Source organism: Venturia canescens, chromosome 1 (genome assembly GCF_019457755.1).
Source record: "Venturia canescens isolate UGA chromosome 1, ASM1945775v1, whole genome shotgun sequence".
Lineage (NCBI taxonomy): Eukaryota > Metazoa > Arthropoda > Insecta > Hymenoptera > Ichneumonidae > Venturia > Venturia canescens.
In genome coordinates, this window is record NC_057421.1 from 21595078 (window position 1) to 21616505 (window position 21428).

At 42.1% G+C, this 21428-nt stretch overlaps 1 protein-coding gene across 9 annotated transcripts in view; it reads left to right on the top strand.

The window, feature by feature from the left end:
- Positions 1-21428, top strand: part of bru3 (bruno 3) — a 620380-nt gene that overhangs the window by 530222 nt on the left and 68730 nt on the right. For 5 of the 9 annotated variants that reach the window (XM_043432966.1, XM_043432964.1, XM_043432968.1 and 2 more), the window contains exons 2-3: positions 5768-5816; positions 12921-13046. In XM_043432966.1, coding sequence (XP_043288901.1) covers positions 5768-5816; positions 12921-13046 — 175 coding nt within the window. Of the gene's footprint in view, positions 1-5767; positions 5817-10457; positions 10530-12920; positions 13047-21428 lie in introns of all 9 variants that reach the window. The other 4 variants (XM_043432969.1, XM_043432970.1, XM_043432972.1 and 1 more) reach the window with 2 other exon arrangements.

A 21428-nucleotide genomic window follows, 5' to 3' on the forward strand; every position in this document is an offset into this window, starting at 1 on the left:
GGGCTTAACGTTACCAGGCGTCGGTTGGGAAGAAGGGGGTCGGCTCAGCTTCGGCATGTGCTCTGTGCCACCACCTCGTGAAAATGTTATATATATCTTCTCTTATATATAGATACTATGTGTATCGATTGTTATCAAACAAAAGATCGTAACTAACATGGTTCAATACATAAAGTGATGCGAGTTACGCCGTTACGATTTTTACCATTGTATAGATATGTAGTTTAGAGCCGACGAGAGCTCTCTATGTAGTCACTATGAAGTGTCCAGGCACGGAAGCTCTCACCACTCATCGAGCTTTCCACATCGTTCTTGTTGACGTGGCAAAGGCTTGCATTTCTCTCCCCGTTCCTGTATCGTATAATTGTTTGATATCTGCGTGTTATATACACGTATAGAAAGAGAGAGAGAGAGAGAGAGAGAGAGAGAGAAAGAGAGCAAGAGAAGAGACTAGTAACCAAATTGGTTAAACTCGGATCGATCGACGTGTTAAAACCCGCGCACTACGTCCTTTCATTTGCCAGGAGTTGAAATAATACGACACAGACTCTCTTTTCCGCTCGCAATTCTCATTTTTTTTTCTCGCATCTATATCCGTTTATGCGGACGAGAAAAAAGCGTGTGCCGCGCGCATAAATATGTCTCACGGATTTGGAGCATGCACCGCAGGAGCGAAGCTTTTCGGACTATTTTCCACTTCGTATGTGAGAATGTTTGCGAGGGTGGAAGCACATGTTGGGAGGACATGAGTATACTGACTGCGCATCGGTTCTGTACATACGATTTTATACAACGGTATCGGTACCCGAGCGAATACGAAGATGCTTACTGGCCGCATCGCGGAAACTACGACTATGATGATCACGACTGCCGAGTATCCATGGAAATTTTTCACTTTCAATAACAATCGTTGCAAAACAACAATGCCTTTACGTGTGTCGGTAACAAGCCAAGAATGTGACGATGTATTACCGGATACGAAAGAAAACCCTCGAACAGTGGGCGACGGAGCGTTAAAAAAAGTTGCTTTTATGACACACGTAGCAAGACCCGGCCACTGTGTGCGAGTTCTCCATCTTTCTATATCTCTCGATTCTCGAGGGAGCGAGTTCTTCGGCGCGAGTCCACACGGAACTTCCGATCTTCCTCGTTTCGCGCTGAAAAGGCGAACGCAAAAGGAGTTGAAAAAAACTGGGGAAAAGAAAAGTTTACCACGCTACCAGAAACGAACAATTTTATGATAGATTTATGAAAGAATTTTTAGAGAGAAGTTTACGCGTTTGATCGCGGACTTCGGGGCTCGTGTTACAGCGCACCGTTTCTTCGAAACGTAGATTAATGGCCGAGCTCTATTGTACACTCTATACATATACATATTATTGTAACCGATATTTTCGTAGCCGGATATTTTTGTAACCGAGTGCAAATCTCTTGTCAAAAAAAGACGCGCAATATATAATACGTTCCCTTACACAAAATCCTGCAAATTTATATAGACGCGTTACACGCTACAGATTCATATTACACTCTGAATTCAGATAAAAGAGCAGAAATATCATCCATTTTTATGACGATAGAATTTCTACAAACAGAATTTCATCCTGGATGAGGATGAAAACTGAATTTTGCATACATACGAGCTAAAATGATTTTCGACAGTCAAAAACGAATGAATAATATTAACATTAGTAAAATAGAGAATTCAACAGTTCGACCGAATGCAATTCATAAGAAAGTTTCTAGAAGGGAATGTCATTTTTTGAACTATCACGAAAAACCAAAATCGTGTTTTGTTGAGATTTCTTAAGAGTGGCCAGATCACCGCTTCGTACCACAACTTCAAAAATTCTCGTTTCACTAATTTTCGTACGATTCCTGTTTACTTTTATGTTCCCACGCTTTATAACGGCGCGTAACAGGACGACTCCGCCTGCACCAGCCCTATCAGCTCATTAAGTCCCAAGCTCAAATTTGATTTCACGTTCAAAACATTTTTTTCCAACCATCGCGCATTATTAATCGACGCGACTTTTGGGTAATTATTCCCAGTTGTTGTACGTCGTTTCAACGATTACCATTCATTCAAAACATTCGACGCATTTCCTTAAGTGAAATAACCTCGAAGATGCGCTATAGCTAAAAATCGAATCGTCTCGTGTATGCTTGTATGCGGATGATACAGGTTACCAATGGTGTAATCACGCAATGAACACACTAGAAGGGAAGAGACCGAGTGGTATATAAATCATAGCAACAAGAGCAGGGCAACGCGTATGTATATAGAGCCTAGACAGAATAACCACCCGTCTGTTGGGTGGAATAGTCCTTATCTTCAATCGGTACATTGATTGCAGGCACAGGCTGCTCTCGGCCCGAATGGTCAGGTCAAATACCGGTACTCTGCCAACAGGGCCTGATAGAGCGAAGAGTGAGGGAGCGAGAGCGAAAGAGATCAAGTGCATCGTCGTTCGTTGTCCGAGGCACGATAGAGCTTATTCAATTTCCGAAACGGCATTCGCTATTGAATTTGGTAGTTATCAGCATGGGTGCTGCAGGATCTTGATTTTGATGTTGAAAAGACGGCGAAATCGAAATTCGAGCGGCTGAAAAATTGCCCTCGTCCGTTATGGCCACTTAATGAGGCGTTTTCATGCACCCGCCGGATGATTACGCAAGATTTCAAAGGCACACATTCTTTATACGAATCCATTAGGTTAAATGCAACCAATTGCCGTTTCCCTTGACTGATGGAGCGCTCATTTTTTTATGCTTTGCATCGTGCCTGATTTAGTACTCTTGCTAAATGAAAAGTATAAGTGATAAGCTCATAGTTCAATAGCCTTGTTTTTTGATAGCTCTCCAAAGGCAAGAGGCAAACGCATGAACGTAATCAATGAATGATGAACTAGAAGAGCTCATTCACAGTGAAAAAGAAATAATCGTTTTCTCCAACAGCAGAGCAGACAACCACACTTTCTCAAGCATTACTCGATCTCATTATAGCCGTTATAATGGTCGACTCCATCCGTCGAATGACGAATACAAGTAGTTGAAACGTTGAGTAGCGATCACGACGATTGATACTCGTTTTTATTTTCCTGCGAGGATCACCACACATGATTAATGGGTGGTCTATTGTCACGATGCATTTCTGATTAAAGCGTCACAAATTCCCCCTCGAGCCATTACGATTCTTATCGAGTATGGTGGCTAAGAAGAGCGTATACGCGAAAAATGGTAATATTGCAAGTTCCGAATAACAAAAAGACACAACTGTATTGAGTAGACTTATCAGATTCTGCAGGTTATGATCTTTTGTCGGCTAGTAGCCGACACATAAAGACATACGTATTTACGCATGCCCGAATGTTAGTATTTCTAACAAACGTAGCAGGCGAGACACGACACTCTTTTCCAGGATGGATGAGGAAGGCGCTGGTAGAAGCGCAAATATATCTCAGTTCCGGTATACACGTTAAAAGCTGCAAGTACATATATTGCGTTTCCCTGACAACATAAACTACAACAAACTGTTCTAATGGCCGGCACTCGAGGCAAACTTTAATTTCCTGCTGTACTGACCTACGGCTACGGTGCACATGACTTTAATACCAGCTGAGACTCTTCTCATGCGTATCCATATGCTCTCCCTCGAGGTCATATCATTCCTTCCACACTTGCGCCTCCCGGCGAACGATGCAAACTACAAGCACAGCTCCTCTCCTCCTCCCCCCGCCCGCCTTTCGTATTCAGCTGACTGGGAACTCGCTTCACACGAGAACTCGTTTGATAGCCGGTAATAGCCTCCATAGAATATTAAGTAACTGCATTAGATGGTGTAACTTCATCTGTCGACCCTGTCGTCGTTCATATACGTAAAGTAGTGAGTACAACCATATTTTATACACACATCAATGGTGGAATCTTCATTTCATAAAACAGCATATATGATTTCTATGTAAACTGTCGATATGTGTTTTTATTCTTGATATAAACTGGTACTCTGAATTTGACATACGATTGAATAGAACCGAATATGCTACGTAAGAGACGATAAACGATGAATTTTACAACCACTCTGCCATTTGTATTGAGCTTCACTGTAAATTCAGAACGAAAGATGGTGGTGCTCACCAGATAGACGAGCTCGTAAAATCTTCACTTGACACTTTGAATCAGTAAAATCGAGTTTTCGCAGGAATAAGTGTGATAGGTCTCCTCGCAGGGGTGAGTCGTTCACTTCAAGAGGTCTCCACTCGAACGGAAGCATTATAGCCACATGCGAAGTCTAGAAAAGGAACGAAGCGAGAGACAAGTGAATCAAGAGCGTTAGGAAATATCAGCCACATGGGTTACGACGAAAAGACGTTGACCTCTGTAAAGAGTATATGTATATACCCTCGTAAACTCGGTAGATCGAACACTGTGAAGAAAGCGTGTCTTGCAGTTGAACCACGAGAATGTATACGCTCAAATGTGGTAAGGAGGGAAGAAATTTCTCAGTCGCTCGTGATACGTGGTGGAACGCATACTGAGAGGAAAATTGGCTGCTGAGAAGCCTCGCCTTAACGAGAAGGGACGATATCCTTGTAAAGCAATGTTATATGTGCATTATATATATATTCGAACACGAACCCGCATGGAGTCGATCTGGTATCCGCTAAGCCGACTGAATAATCGAGACGGATGTGGAGTATGCGCTCTAGGGGGGAACAGTACGATCGGCGATGTTGAGAGGGAAAAGTAGCACCCAAGTAATATACCAAGAAGGGATGTGGATCCTAGAGAAATGATGGCCCCATGCTCGGCCGGCACGTATCCTCTGTATTATGAATCATCCGGCGTCACTACCCTAGTAACCGCCTCGGAGCAGAGTGGAGCAGTGATCAAAACGTAGATAGAAAAAATGGGATCGCGGGGGATGCTTCCTTGTGGGGCGCCTGACGCGCTGGGTTGTGCGACTCGCTTCACGTGCACTAAAGTAACAAAGGTTGGGCCCTGTCAAGACAGAACTTGGGCGTTCGACAAATAAACAATGGTATTTGTATACCAAAGTTCCTAACGCTAGAGTCTGCGGAGCTTTCCACAACAGAGCAAGGGGAACGAAAGGATCAACGACAACCACGTTTTGCTTGAGGGAAGGCTTTGTCTGTAACATGGCCACAGACACACATGCATCTGTGATACTTGTGCATATCCATATATAAGGCTAGATGTTCTACGTGTAAGATTGAAAGAATAAATGGCGAGGTATCTGGACGATAGTCCACGTTGCTTATTTAACTCCACCCAATCTGGTTGCACGACTCTGTCAATGCCAGAAACCGTTTCTGGTTACGTCGGGTGTTCGTTATAACGAGATCTTTATCCCTTTTGGCCAACAGTTACATCTTTTGCGCTTACTGTGTTCTAGTTGCCCAGACTGAACACGTGACACGAGGCTGAATGGGTGTATGCGCAGAAGCAAATATGTTTTTGAATACATAATCATTCTTCGCTTGTCCGAATTGTACTCTTTCGAAGACTCTAGATCTTCATCATTCCACGCCTCAAGATCTTTTTAGACATATAACAGGTTATAATGAGAAGTTCAATTGAATTATTACATAGCGAAGTGGTAGCGTCTCGACGCTAAGTCTTGAGGAGAACGTATTCAGTATTTTCTAGAAATAATCATGTGGTAAAAAAAACAGCTTTCATGGGCGGCAATGACCCATTACTGCTTAGATGCTTGAATAAACAATGTTATTCATTTCTTGTGTTCCAGATGAACCGTCCTATTCAAGTGAAGCCGGCGGACAGTGAAAACCGCGGAGGTAAGATAACTGCATATATCGATTGAGCATTCCCTTCAATAAAATATTAACCATAGTATACTCAGATTATCGATCTCATAGGAAATCAAAGTAACCCACCGTTGTTTTATAAAATAACCTCGATTCTAGTATAAACAGACGATATACATATCTGAACGTCCATATAGACATTGTACCGTGGACAGGCCTTATAGTAAGGGTCGAGAATCTGGGACCCTCGTACATTATTCTTTGTCAGTCGTGAAAATTTCCCTCGAGAGCAACGTGAACACGTCCCGAACAAATCGTCATTCCCGGTTCCCTCATTCTGTTATCATTAATGCAGTTCAAAATGGTATTATGTACACGACCGATAGGTTGTAGTTATTTTTTAACGAGATTAAATTTATATTTATTTTACAATTTTCACTGGGATGTAACAGGTCAGGAGGAAACAACTTTTCCGAGAAGATCTAATAAACAACTGTTATTAAGGTTCCCCGTAAGGAAACTAAAGAATCGTTTGCCTGCGAACCAACCGTGTTGTAATGAGACTATACAAGGTCCAACATGAAAATAAATTTAGCGAGGTAACGAAATTGAGAGTATTCGAATTGAAGACACAAAATTATATGGGCACTTGACAATAAATTCTGCGAAATGGATCCTCACCAGCCTCAAAAATTGGAACAGAAAGCGATAATAATTTTTTTCGCTCACATTAGTGAATGTTTGCGGTTATTTTTTTGCTTTTTGAACACACGGTCACTGTTAAACTTAAAGTTAACCGTGTATCCCACCCATACGTTATTAAACTTGATTATAGGGCTGTAAGTAATTCAAGCTGTTTCGAGGAACCTGAAAAATTTTAGAACTACGAAAAAATTATTCGGCCAAACAGTATAGTATAGTCCTAACATGTAATTTTGCACAACTTCACGGACTCTTAGTACTAAATCACAACTCAGTATTATTTCTATGCTGAAAGAAACAAGTTTTGGCCAGCGGAACGTCTCTAGAGCTATATGAATGTAATCCGTGTATTAGAACCAGTTCACCTCCGAGAATTCTTGACCAAACTCACCTCGACAATATGCATATGAATATTTTGCTGACTTCCGTTTCAACCTAGAAAGTGTCAGGTTCTCTCGTTCACAGTAAAAGCTCTATCCCTGGGATGCTGTCTTCTTCTGAACCCCCGGATCTCTCTTCACTTCGCTTTTATACTGACTCCCTGCGTTCACTTTCGGACCATCGGCTATTCCATCGTTCTTCCTGCACTTCCATATAATAGTATACATTACCTGCTGAGGCACACGAGCATGAGCTCTCCGTTGTTGGTTAGATGAAGGCCGTTGCAATGCTGATGGTGGACCAGTCAGCAGAAGCAGCAAGAGGAGCCGCCAGTGTACTCGGCGCATAGTTGGCGTCGCCGGGATGAGAACCTAATTCATATGCTAATCTGGAGGAGATGCCATTGTAATCTCCGGTCGCCCACCTCGACGCAGCCCCTACAAAGCCTCGCCTTGATGTGGATGCGGGTGGAGTGATCCGGCAAGTCTCGACGTCGACGGCATCCAAACCCTCAGTAACCTCTCTTCCTCCTAGCCCCTGTCTGTGATCTTGTATATCTATGGAGATTGGGGCCCGGGATCCGTACACATAGAAACTATGTTCAATCAGGGGTCACTGAACTTTCCCGTCAGCTAAAGCTTGCCCATAAGGTGAGCAATATATCGCCGATAGGCAACCGATCTTCTACGCTCTCTAAAGAAAGGTGGAGATGAAAACCGGCTTTAAAAAACTCATATATAACGGACCTTAGGACTGAAATGCAGATACCTTCCTGGTAGCATCGTCTTCTTCGCCTTTTTCGTTGTTGCTCTGCTTCCCTTTCTTCATCACCATCTTTCTCAAAGTTGTCTTTTTAAAGTCGTCCCTACAGCACGAGTTTTTATCCTATTAGTTCAGAATTGTGGCTACAAAAAATTTCATTGTTCTACAGTATTCTACCACGTGAGTTAGGAGTTTATTGCTGCTCTACCTGCACCGTTCGTCGTCCATGATGACCACTTCTCGTCAGGCGAGTTATAATTGCGTCATTCATAGATCGACCAGCAGTAGGACGTGTAAACGTGCTCGGAACTTTGGCTGTAGCCGCGACGAAGCTGGCACTTCAATCCCATCACAATTTCCACCTAACAATAACGTCTTATCAACAGACAAAAAAGATAGCTTCAGTTTCAAGTGCGAAGCATTGAAGGTCATTGGATCTCGACATATCTATTGTTACGTCGGTTGGAGCTTTAAATTGTTATCCAACTTTTTTGGCAGTACGAAATTATTCTACAAATACAATAACTAAAAAATGCTCTATCAAAATGTTGACTCGTGGTGGTGACACAGAACTTTTATCGTGAGCAAAGCCCCCGGCTTTGAAGGTCCCATTAGTCGTCGCGTAATTCAATAATATGGCTTATTGGTTATTCCATTATTGATTGTCAGATTCATCAGTTTTTCGTTTGGTATGATCTCATTCTTCGAGCCAGAGGGTCCAGCTGAGATGCCTCGTTGAAAAGGGCTATCTGGATGAGGACAGTGGTTGTTCCCGTGCAGTATATACGCATTCCAGTTGGAGGATATATATTTGAGAAATCACGTTGCACTAGATGGTAAAGTCTGAGAATCTTAAGGGAAGAAGAGGTGAAACGGAGACATGGATGTAAGGCGAACTTAGATGAACTCGAGGCAAGTTTCTTCGATTGGATAAGGCGGGTGAGAAAACTGTACTGGCGCTAGTTGAGCAAGTGGATAAGTTTCGATCCCTAGGCGAGCCATCTCGTTTCCCGCCGCGTTCGCTCGCTCCATTTTCTCTTGCTCACTTTCAGTCTTATCCATTCCCTCTACGGATCACGTTGCCTTCAACCTTTCTCAGATGAACTCGACCAATGTTACAAAGAAATCACTCATGGCTTATATTCTGCAATGGAAAATACTGCGAGCAAATCCGTTCCACTTTATTTCGACCTTGATCGTGAACATTATTCGATGATTCGTCTATCTTACGAAGTTGGAAAAAAATAATTGGATCATTTTGTTCTGCAGCCATCGAAACAACCGAAATTTGCACCGCATAATGAAACTTTTATTGCATACGTTATTAAATTTAAACATATTTTGGAAGTAAAGTGTAACGAATGAAAGAAGTCGATGCGCATCTCTGATCATAAGCCATCCATGAAATTTCTAGAAATTTTCATTACCAATATCCTTCCAGGTAAACAGTGTCTAAACACCGTGTATGATTTTCTCGTCCGCGGTTAAAGTAATTTCCGGTGGGTTAACCTGACATATGAAGCGTCCTCGCGCAAGTCTCTCAGAATGTGACGAAAATTAATCGTGTGGCTATTTCAATTGTCACATGGCACCTTCGTAACAGCTGTACATCAGAAATTATGAAAAAGAGTAACCAGAGTATGAGTACTAGTTCGCACTTTGGAAAATTCGAGAATTTCAGTAAACACAGTCTTCACTAAATTCAACGTAAAACAATAAACTTTATAATGCCAAGAAAACGAGGAATAAAAAACTAGCAAGTTCCAAGAAGTGGCGCGAACTAAGAATCCTGCGGAAATTACGATCGCTATCAACCAACTGCTATACGAAAAAATACTGTCTTCAAACTCTTGCTTAAGGATCATTTTAATTGTTACACTTCGAAATAAAACACATATACTTACCATCGCATTTGCAATATGAGCCACGGAGGCGAAGACTGCTTGATCGAGGATTGCGAGAACTAGAAAGGCTGCGTACGCGTCAACACTCAGTTCGGCAACAAAGGTTCAATTTCTGGACGTACTTCGGATAGAATAACATCCTGATGAGGACAATAAGAAACGAGGATACCGAGATGACGAGAGTTTACGACTAAAAGGTGCGATCTGTCCGCTCGCCAGCCCTCTTCAACTTCCAATTTCGTCATGGGGTCTGTATACTCATGCACCCGATGAGAGTTAGCACACTCTATGACACGACTGAGAATGTAGAAGACGTTGAAGAAAGGATCACATTGGGAGTGTCGCTGCAAGTCAGGCGAGAACCTAATTTCCCGAGACAAATCCTCAAATGTACCCCAGAGCTTTGGCTGAGAAGAAGAACTTACAGGAGAGCACGGCACCTCGCCTTCGAATGAGCCAGTCCACCCAAATACTTTTACAACTCAACCTGCTGGCACCACGTATATACCACGATCTTCTCAAGCCTTGCCACTAAGGATCATTCCGTGTATTTTATCACTCTTAGTTCTTACATACTTCGTTGGGATCACTTTCATATAACTATTGAAGGAAAAGTGGAAGACTACGCTGTTCCTCAGGAATCGTATATATATTTGTAAAAAAAACTAATATGATGATGCGAGAAACGAGAAGGCAGAATAATTCATCTCGTTGAAATTCCGTAGGGTAGATCTAAGGAATAATTTATGCATTACTCATGAATCGTAATATCTTACCCGTAACACTGAATCTCAATATATGAAAGATTGAAATGATTAAAATAAATAATATATTGATTGCAAGTCGATACAATTCACGAACAACGAAAGCCATTGGTCGCTTGGACCCAAAAAACCATCTTTGTTTCTGTTCTGTATTCCAGAGTGCATGATGGACGACGGGAGCGCCTGTGCCATCTTCTGGAAGTAGGAGGCACCGGTGCCGGCCGCTAAAGGTAACTTCGACTTCCAGGAGATAGCTAGCTTCCATTCCAAGATACCTTCCGTTCTTCTTCTTCACTATCATTCTTCGTTGCGCGCGCTCCAAATCGAGGCTGAAGTTGAGGACTGCTGATTAGACGCATGAACGAACAAACTAACGAACGAACGAACTGACGATTAAACAAACAAACGCACACGGACGTACGAACGAAGAAAAAACATACTAGAAGGGACCTAAGAACGAAAGCAAAAAGCGAAAGAACGATCGAAACGCGTTACGAAAAAGTCTTCTCTCTCATCACGCGCCATCACCGCAACCTTATTTGGCCAGCACAGTTTGATGCAACACCTCTATTTTAATTGCTGCTCGCATAATAGTTCTTGAACCTCTCAGCCAACGAGGCTAACTTCCACTTTCCACTCCCCACAATGTCGCACGCTGCTGGCTTCCTTTCTGCTCAAATAATATTTATATAAATGTACGATAATAAACCATTCAATCAGCAATAATCTCATCTGTAAAGACCCGGTGTCTAAAATTTCATTCGACGTAAACGAAAACGTACAGGATTATCACACCCCCTTTTTTCCATTGAAATCCTCGATCTCTCTTGTCTTCCTGCGGAATATGGTTGAAACAGATTTGTATCCTCAAAGAACTACGCTCTGTGTTGTGTGTATGCTCGTGTGACTGTGTAACGTTTGACTTGACCTGTCCACCCGAACCACCGTTCGTAATCCACAACATGCCAAACAACTTATCAATTCTCGGTAATCTCGAATACGTCTCTTTCACTTCAAAATATCCTATGCCAGCGACGGAAACGACACTCAATAAAAAATACCCTCATCGCTCTTTTACAAAAGCTGTGACCATATAGTGGCTCGCTCGTTGGATGTTATATTGTCTCGTTCGTTGTCGATGTGTTTTTCATACATACACGTATACATATACATATATTTATATATATATATATATTTATCAATTTCGTATATATAAACATATAACGTATGTATATCATCTTGTACATACTTTTTGAATATTACTATGATGTGAATTTATTACACTTTATATATATATTACTGGTATATCTAGACGTGAACTCGTATAGATGGAGAGTGTGCAGCCCTACCCGTTTGCCGAGCATCCTCCGGTTTCCAGGATCCTCAAGACATTTCCAATCTCCGTGATCACCGTTCGCACATTCCCACATAGTTTATAACACACATACATGTGAAGATACATGTACACACATGTTCCGATAATTGGTAATAATGTCAAGACGCGAATACGTCAATGCGTGAGCAGTTATGTGTATATGGGAGCGGTGCAGATATTTCTAAAACTGTGCGTATAGCGTGAAAAAATAACAAAATTTGTTAATCAGCGAGCGAACAAGAGAAACAAAATTTTACCTGATACGAAAAAAAAAAAAAAAAAAAAAAAAAAAATGTACGCGAACAGAGATCGAAATTATGTAATGTCATTAAATTCTAATCAGACCCAAAAAAACGCGATTGGTGCGGGTGCGGAATCGCCTAGTGTCCGCTGTCGCACCAGACCAATGATGGCACTTAGAAATAGCTGCCGAGAATCCGACTCACTGCTGTCACCTTGCTGTTGAAGTTTTAGACACCCTTCCCCGGAAAAATCACTACCCCAGTGAAAAACCCACCCGATCGGCTTGTGGTGTAGGTCGTAGGTTTTGAATATTTACCGATTTGTTAATTATTTGTTTTGAAAAAAAATTTTTTATTGTACATGTTTTTGTGGCTGTATATTTATTTCTTCGTTATTTTTTATCTTGTTTTCGAGCAAATGTTATCAAATTTTATATATTCAGATAATCGTAAAATACTTTTTCCATTGTAAAATCCCAATTGGCTACACACACAGCAGCCTCAGTCATGATGTTAGATGTACGTACATTGTCATATTATATAAAGTATGTGAAGTTATTGTACTTTTTTTTGGCAATGAACGGGAGGTGCGAATGAGGCGCGTCTGCAATAAAAAATGGAAAATAAAAAATCATTTACGATAAAGTAAACTTTTCGAGTGGACGCGTCGCGACGCGCCTTCGATTCCCTCTCTCTAGGGTGGTGGATATGCGATTGCTGGTGTACCGTGTAACTATGTCGTTCTCGGTGTTAGCCGCAATATTTCCATATTACGTATATCTATACATATACATATGAAAAGTTCAATAAATATATGTATATAGATATGTATATCGTATTATGTTAGATTGCGTTTGTTATTTCATTATATCTATTTTCCGTCTTTTTGTTACCCCGATATGATTACACCCCGCGCGTTCCACCAGTAGAACCATCTGCACGTCTAACGAAAACGCATTTTCTCTGTTCTTTCTATTCCAAACATGGCCGACCTCCCTATGCAGACAGAAAGCTGTTCGTGGGAATGCTCAGCAAGCAACAAACTGAAGACGATGTGCGACAGTTGTTCACTGCCTACGGTACAATAGAGGAGTGCACCATTCTACGAGGTCCCGACGGAACGAGCAAAGGTGAGTCGTTTTTATTAGTGTGTCATTTTGTCTTGATCGAGTGACGATAATTATTTCATTATTCGCATGTATCTCTCGCGTTTCGGCAGTGTCGAACGCGCTTGCAACGGTGCTTGAATTATAAATGTATCCAGAACAACATGATTAACGGTTGGCAAATGAGATTGAAATCCACATTTTCTTCCATTCCATTAACCTTTACTTGGACAAGATTAGTTTAAATCTACTGACGACCTTTTCCCTATTGACAAGCAGAACGCCTGACGGACTGTTTCTCGCCAGCGCACTTTCACTCCAACCCAGCCGGGTTGTCAGCTCGTTACCTAACCGAATCTCATGCCTTTGCTTAACCCATTGTTGCATACTATCGTTGCTTCACTTGAAGCAGTCTCCGCTAACTGGAAACCTGTTATACAGAACGAAAGCTTCATACCTACCAGTCCCTTCGGAGGAACGCTGTTTCATTCTGCCATTCTGTTTAATTAAAATAGCGTAAGCGAACAAAGTGAACCTTACCCAAGGAACGCTACCGCACTGCGCTCTCACACGAATCTATACAGCACATTATTCCGTACAGCTTCAGAGAGAGAGAGAGAGAGAGCGAGAGAGAGAGAGAAGTAAATTCTAGGAAATTTCCTTTACCTATTTCCTCCTGTTCAGTCCGTCCAGTTTGCTTTGTCGTCACTTCCATACAATGTTGACCACCATCTTTTTACTCCTTTTCTATCACATGTGAGTCTTGCTAACCTTTTGTGCACATGGACTCTTAGATTAACCTTTCTCTTACAGTAAGGACAAGAAGATTCGTGAAAACTCAATCTTTGTACTTTATCTACTTTATTTATGAAACTATGAATAAGTGGAAACAAAAGAATTTATTCTTCATCGCAACTAAATCAAAAATACTTATTAGTTAGTTTCCATCACCCGTCAACTTTGGTCAAATCCCAATCGTAATCTCCGGTTGCGTGGAATTTATTGGATTGGAGAAGAAAATGAAAAGAGAAGAAACTCACTAATATTTGGAGATAACGAAGCGTGTCAATCATTTTCATGATTAGGAATGGCACGAAGGAAACTACATAATCACCGCGTTGCTGTATGTGTCAGAAATCCAGGAAATGGACAACTCTCCTCCCTTTCGGGTTAATTAATTATTCGATACATCCATTATTGTGGCCCTCTCTAGCAGTTTTGCACGTTACTGTATTAATTATAACACGATTTCCTTGACCGCATTCGATAATCTTGGTGTACAAATATTTTCTCAGGTAAGACTAGTGACGGATACTCGTTGGTTTTGCAACCAAAAAATTCATATTCCAAAATAATAGAAAATCAGCCACTCGATCTTCCTCGCTCGAAGCGAAGAAGCATTAAATGGACACGTTTCTATGTTTCTTATAGAAGAGATCGAGAAAATATTTTATATCCATGGGCTGCACGTAATTTAAATCTTCACAGCCTTAATAAATAAGAGAATTTCGTAATAACCTCTCAGCAAAAACTCAATATCATGCGCCCCCTCATGAAAAATTAATTCACGTCTCGCCCAGAGCAAAGAACTCGATAGTGTTTGGTCTCTTTTTCCTCCCTTGGAATGGCACAAAAAATATACGTATACATCACCTGCTTCGGGAACCAGCAGGGATTTCTTTGGTAAAGGAAGCTTTGGTTGCCGAGTCGAAAGATTCGTGTTCGGTCACGATGCTGGAAGGCAAAGTGAGGCTCCGGAACACAGAAAAATACCAGAGGGAAGTTTACTATAGACGAAGCCCTTAACATCGGAAAATATAACGACAAACATCGCGTCCAATTATTTTTGCCCTTTCTCCTTCGTATTTTATCGTAGTTATAGGTAGAAGCTTTTGGTGCACGGGCGTTTCAACGAATAGCACTTCAATCCAAGCTTGCGCGCCCTCCTTCCTTCGTGATTCGTCCTATTTTCAACGCCGTGTCGTTCAGTCTCCGCTTCCCCGCGAAATAACCGACCCTCTTCAAGAGACCCGTTCCACTATTTACCTCTCCTCCGTTGTAGTCATCGTCGCTAACGGAGACTCCCTTGAAGCCCTGGGACTTCTATTCTCGGCAGCACTTTTACTCCACGTGCGACCTACCGCTTCAAACCTACGCTTTTCCTTCTCTCGTCGCAATAATTCAACCCAGCCGTACGTAAAGAGATTATGAAATGTTATGAATAATGGAAAGAAATATTACTCGCTCGAGGGCTAAGGTTAACCGGTGAATTTACCAGAGATGTGAAGGAACGGAATGCGAGATGAAACGAAAACCAACGAGAACATTTTTTCACGTATGCGATAAACCACGAGAAAACGCTTCCCCCGCTCTCCGAAAGACATGTTAATGCTGCCTATTACACAACGAACCAGAACTTACGGGAATAATTTGACGCATTTACTTTTGAAATATTGCCATACAAGGATCCCAGAATTCCCGTTCGCGTCAAGGCTGAAAGCTGTTTTGTTGCCTCCACAAAATTCGGCAGGTCCCAAGAGACATCATAAAGGTAAACTTTGGGCTCACACTTATCCTCGACTTGATATTGATCTTGCTCATTTCCTTCTCTCTCTCCCACACTCTCTTCAAATTTTTACGTCAGATATACAGGGCCGAGGTCTATCTGGAATGCTTCCATTCCCCCAAGGGACATCGTAACTAATGGTCGGAGATAAAGCTAGCTACACGCACACGGCTACATGTATATATGCGATATATATTTATGGGCATTATTATATATGTATGACGATCTACCGTTGTATATCCGATATCAAGGGTGAGTCAATGCGACAACGGAGAAGTTCGAATATCTGTACAAAAACGGCAGACGCGGGCTCATCAATCTGACACGAGGCAGTAACACACAAAAAAATCCCTTTGACCTTCCATTATCGTCGACATGCTTTGGAAGGCGTTCGGGTCTTGCTAGGGTAGTATTTTCTGGTTTTTTATTTTCCCTGAATTCGTCGAACGTTGGAATGCTGCGCGGTATATTAGCGATCGTTATCAATAGGCACCGTAGCTGCCACGTGCCGGTTAATAAGGCTGTGACGCAAGAAACACACCAAATCAATAATCGTAGAATATTAGAATGGCCGGTTACACAATGCACGCGATCCAAGCGCATGCCAATAATTTTACGACGTAACCATTGAGCCTGTTGCCGGATGTTGCTTATCGACGATAAATCATACCCGTTCATTCTGCCAGATGGCAATTCATATCTCGGCAGAGTGTCTCTGATTGCTCGTCCGGTTGTCCATATCCTTGACAAATGTATCACTCTCCATAGGTGTCTTGAATCACTCGAATGGTGTGATCCGGACGTCTCCATCAAAACTTCCATAACCCTAGCTTCGATGGAAGTTTTGAACATATATGCCGCATATTCCACACTCTATGGGTATATCCACGGGTAATCCTGGCACCGGTATCAAGTCATCTCGATCACATGGACCAAAGTAACCTAACCGCGTTACGTGAAGCTTACCGCATACGACATATATGCATCAACAAACCCCGCGCACCCAGTTGGTGGGGTGTGACGGATTTGCTAGTTTTGCGATTAACAAACAAACGCCTGCTTTCCTTTAGTCTTTTGTCGTACGTGGAAAGTTGTTATTCCATGGCATGCTGCGAACGGCCCGTACGATACGCGGATGAAACACACAAGGGCTTGGTCGCCCTCTATTCTCCCTCGTTTTGTACGTATCCTATGAGAATGCGACATGGAGCAAGTAACGTCTCGTTGATTTACGGCACCATATACATATTTTGGCATTTGGATTTTCGGCTCGTACGTCATAACTGATTTATCGTAATACATATTTAGATTGCAGCCGATTCCCTTCGTGGGACTATGACACAATATCATGGGTTTCACTGATGATACGTGTGCGCTGGTGGCACGAATCCGATCTTACGATCTCAGGCTTTTTTACTGTTCAAATTATACCATTACGGTGAATTTTCTTTACCAAGACGGTAAGGTGAAATAACAGATTTTCACTGAACCCGTGCGGCTGTTGTCCTTCTCGCACGTCTTCATGAGAAAAGCCCAACATGCCAGTATATTACAGTTTGTCCGAACGAAAAAGAGAAGTGATGGCGTGGCGACAGGACAACATTGAAAGTTGGCCAAAGAGGAGATGAGAAAAGTAAGAAAGCACCGTGTGCTTGTGCGCAGCTTTCTGCGATGTTATACGGAGACAGGATCCCATTGTACCCACAAGATTTACCGTTCTTATATTAATACGATTACTGTCTGGCATCGTTGGTCAGCAGTCTCTACGCCAAGTGGTATAGAGGAATATGCCTCTTTTGAAAAAGACTCTTCGGTCGGTATGGAAGCGAAGAGAGAGAGAGAGAGAGAGCCCATATCAACCCCACCCCCCATCAATATCGTTCACAAAACGTATTTCGTTTGGTATCAAGCATTGTTGTTGTCGTTGCAACCGAATTTTGACTGTTCACATTTAGTTCTGCTCTGACCATGAACCGGGTCTTTGAGTCACATCAAACTCTCGCGCTTTCAAAGTCATCATTGCGTATTTCATCTCCGTTCGCGAGGAATGGCCCTCCCAACTGTGACTAGAGGGAATCATGGCCCATCATAAATACACCATATTGCCCATCAACATTTACAATCGATGCATTACCCCAGCATTCGGCCGCATATTCGATGATCGCCGTATACCAGCTTGGTCTTCATCGTTGGTGCGCGTGCTCGCGGTGTTATCAAAAGTAACCGACTCCGGTAGTAAGCAAGTTAACGGGTGCCACTCTGCCAGTACAACCAGGGATTTTCGATATGAGCGTCATATGTTACTTTCTACTTTATGTACTTCGTCATTTAGAACCGGGGATCGATACTCAGTTCCGCACACACGTTACGAGCGTAAATCCAATGAAGCGTTGAATGAAAGCTTTCTTTTATTTCACCTACCGATCGTCAAGAGAGAAAATTAATCCTCGAAACTATGGTTTTGCTGTTTATAACGTAACAGGCGCGTTAATGAGTCATCATTTTTCACGAGCACTCTTCTTTCCTTCCGCTTAACGGTGTAAAACACATTTTATTCTATGAACCAACCACCGAGTACCTTCAAGACATTCCTTTCGCGTGACCGCATTTTTTGCAGGCGCAAATATATTTTTGGGGCACTCGACATTAGGACTGATTCCTAACCTCTGAGAAGTCGCTGTTGTCTCTTAAAATTCGGTAATCCTTTATTTTTATCGTCACTATGGATTCCCTACATTTTTTTCTATCTGTGAGGCTCTATTAGGAATGTAGAATTATTGAGTAGAAATGTGGTGATGACGGAATCTCCGTAAGCTCCCGTATAAATTTAAAAAATTTTGAAGTTTCAATTCTTTATTAAATGTTTGATAACCTGACCTGAAATTTCGATAATCTATTCGCACGTACTTTTACTTTAGTGAAATTTAAAATCAGTTATTCATAGAGCATTCGGCTTCGTGAAAGGAACACCGCGACGCATAAAATTATTGGAAATAGAGTGAACTAACGTCGGCTTTAGTTCTATGCTTTGAGCGGGAATAGTGTGTGAACTTTGATGATAATGCAGTGATAAGAATCGTGAAAATAGCCGGTATAACGACAGTAGGTAGAGAAAATAGGACCAGCAACGAAGAACGGGAACAAGGATCGATTATGGGTACCGAGCACTTGGGGAAGATACCGTAATTACGAAGCGAGCGTGTCCCATCATCGAGTCCAGTGCTCGCTCAGTCACTCGGGTACTACTCGTGTTCACTCAATACCAAAATAATCGATGATCGACCCTTCTATATCCAATACATTGTTGCACACACATACACATATGCATACGCATTTGCGTTATAGAAGAAGAGCCCATCTCCCTGTCAATTTCGGCACCGGTGAAGCTTTCGGGCATCGAAGATAGCTCAAAGCCCGAAAACGTGAATCGCCCCTTGCTGTTTCATGTGTAATTACTTTTCATACGGGAAGGATATATATAGACGATGAAAAAGCGTTGCAGGGATGAGGTTCAACGTTGAACGGTTACTCGACGTTCTGGAATAGCTTCGATTAAAACCTATCACACACGAATATTCACAATTGTGCTGATGACGAAAAATCATAAGCCAATTATCGTGGTGTTCGGGGACATGAATCGTTCATTCCAAACGACAAATTTGAAGATGAATGGAGAGAAGAATCACAAAAATATCGGCGTCTCTCGTCTATCCGATGGAACGAAAAAATATGATGATCCAGGTCCTCTCCCTGGTGGAAGTAAACGAGCTGGCCGAGGGAACATACGCCATTGGAGATACAATAAAAGCATAAAATAAATTTTTATAGGAAGTACAGAAAATAACCATGTTATGAACCCGCAGGAGAGGGAGAGACAGAGAGAGAGAGAGAGAGAGAGAAAGAAGAGTTGGATAGAAAGAGTGATAGCGAGGTACGTTGCACTTGCGTTTTACAAGGCAACAAAGCACGAACGGTTGTGGCCCCGAAGCTCGTAGCCATCACGAATTCGCGAGCATCAGAATACAGAACACTACAAATTTAATAATCCATCCTCATGGCAAATATTGCATACATACACAAATTTCACCATCACGAAGGAAAATGGTAGTAGCGTCACGACACGAAGCCTCTTTCGCTTGGTCCATCTCTGAACATTAAGCCAGCGGACACATTGCGAAAATGTATGAGAAGAGGAGAAGAGAGGTGGAGATGGGATCACAATAGCTATACAATAACACGAAAATAACAACGTCTGCGTGCTTTAGACTGTTTAGAGCGACAGGAAGGGAAAGCGCCAGAAACGACCACATCGTAATCGTAACCGGGAAAGTTTTACGAATGACATCGGGTGTTGCGTATACCGTCGTCGATCGTTCCGCCTATATAGATATATATCGAGTCCAGATAAGTAAGTATACGTGTATAAGTATCCTGCCGCAGTGCTTTTAATACGTATATTCACACACACACACACACACATATTATATATATATAAATATATATCTACATCTATACATTCAGCCACATGTCTATGTATATATGTATTCTCATCTGGAAGAGGAGAGACTATGAAACTATAACGTCGTGCAAGGCCATGTTTATCACATAATGGACGAACGTTACGTTCGGCCAGTGAGCTTACGTTTCGCATTCGTAACATTTATATATCTATATTACCATCCGCACGATTTCACCTTGTGTGCGTTCTACCGCGATGACCAGCAGCTTCTCTGTACGTACATGACACCGTATAGATAGATGTACATAATGCAATCGGATCATTACGCTTACACGGCCGAGCACAGCTTTTCGTCTCCCATTTCACCCTAAAAGCCCGTGTACGCACATTCTATACGGCTCTCGGTCTGTGATCTCTCATTCATTTTACGCCATTGATCCATACGTGTGATCTCCGGCGAACTATTGGCGAAAATAAAAACAAATGATTTTCTTATTGTCACGGTTAACGCAGTCACCGGATTCCGTGAGATACTCGGCGGTTCATTAGCTCCCACAATTCTCTGTCTCGACGACATTGAAAAAGCACGACGTTGCTGTTTTATTTGCGTCTCATTTTTCTTTACGGTAGCAGACCGAATGAAACAATTTATCAAGCGATTCTCTGACGAATCAAGACGATTCGGTTTTTGAGAATTTCCTCAAAATATTTACATCGTAATTGTAGAGGCAGAGAAAGTGTTTTGGGTTTGTAGATAAAACTGAAATGCTCCTTTTTTTTTGAATTTTCCAATGCCCTTAAAAAATTGGGCATCCATGATCGCTCATTGGATAGAATTCTTCGTTTGCAAAAAACTTTATTGGACGATCCTTCCGAGGTTTTAAACCATCAAAGTCAGAACTTTATCGCCGTGCTGTAGGGGCGTCTCTCTCGTTTATTTTCTATCACTGGCAATTTCCACCGAGTGGACGTGTATGATATACGCTAATGGTTGATATTCGCACAGGTTTGTCTGTTCTTGTGTATCGGAGCGTTTGACGAGCTGCGTTTCGTAAATGCACGCTAATCCACCCGCGCAGTCCCTTTGCTCGGTTTAAACCTCCTGCCAACCCCTGGCCATTTCCCTTCCTATTTAAATACCTATATACGTACGTTCACGTATGTATAACTCTGCATACTGAGAGAACGGCCTTTCACCCTTTTCTAATGAATCCCAGTGGCTCAGCCCCCTTACGGAAATAGTAGACTGCCCCGCTAAAATGGTATGAAACACGTTCTATTCCTAAAGCGCGCGATTTACACAGGCATACGTGTATATATAGAAATAATCGTTGAGATAAATCAGAAAAAAGGGAGACTCGTAAAGGATACAGTCAAACTC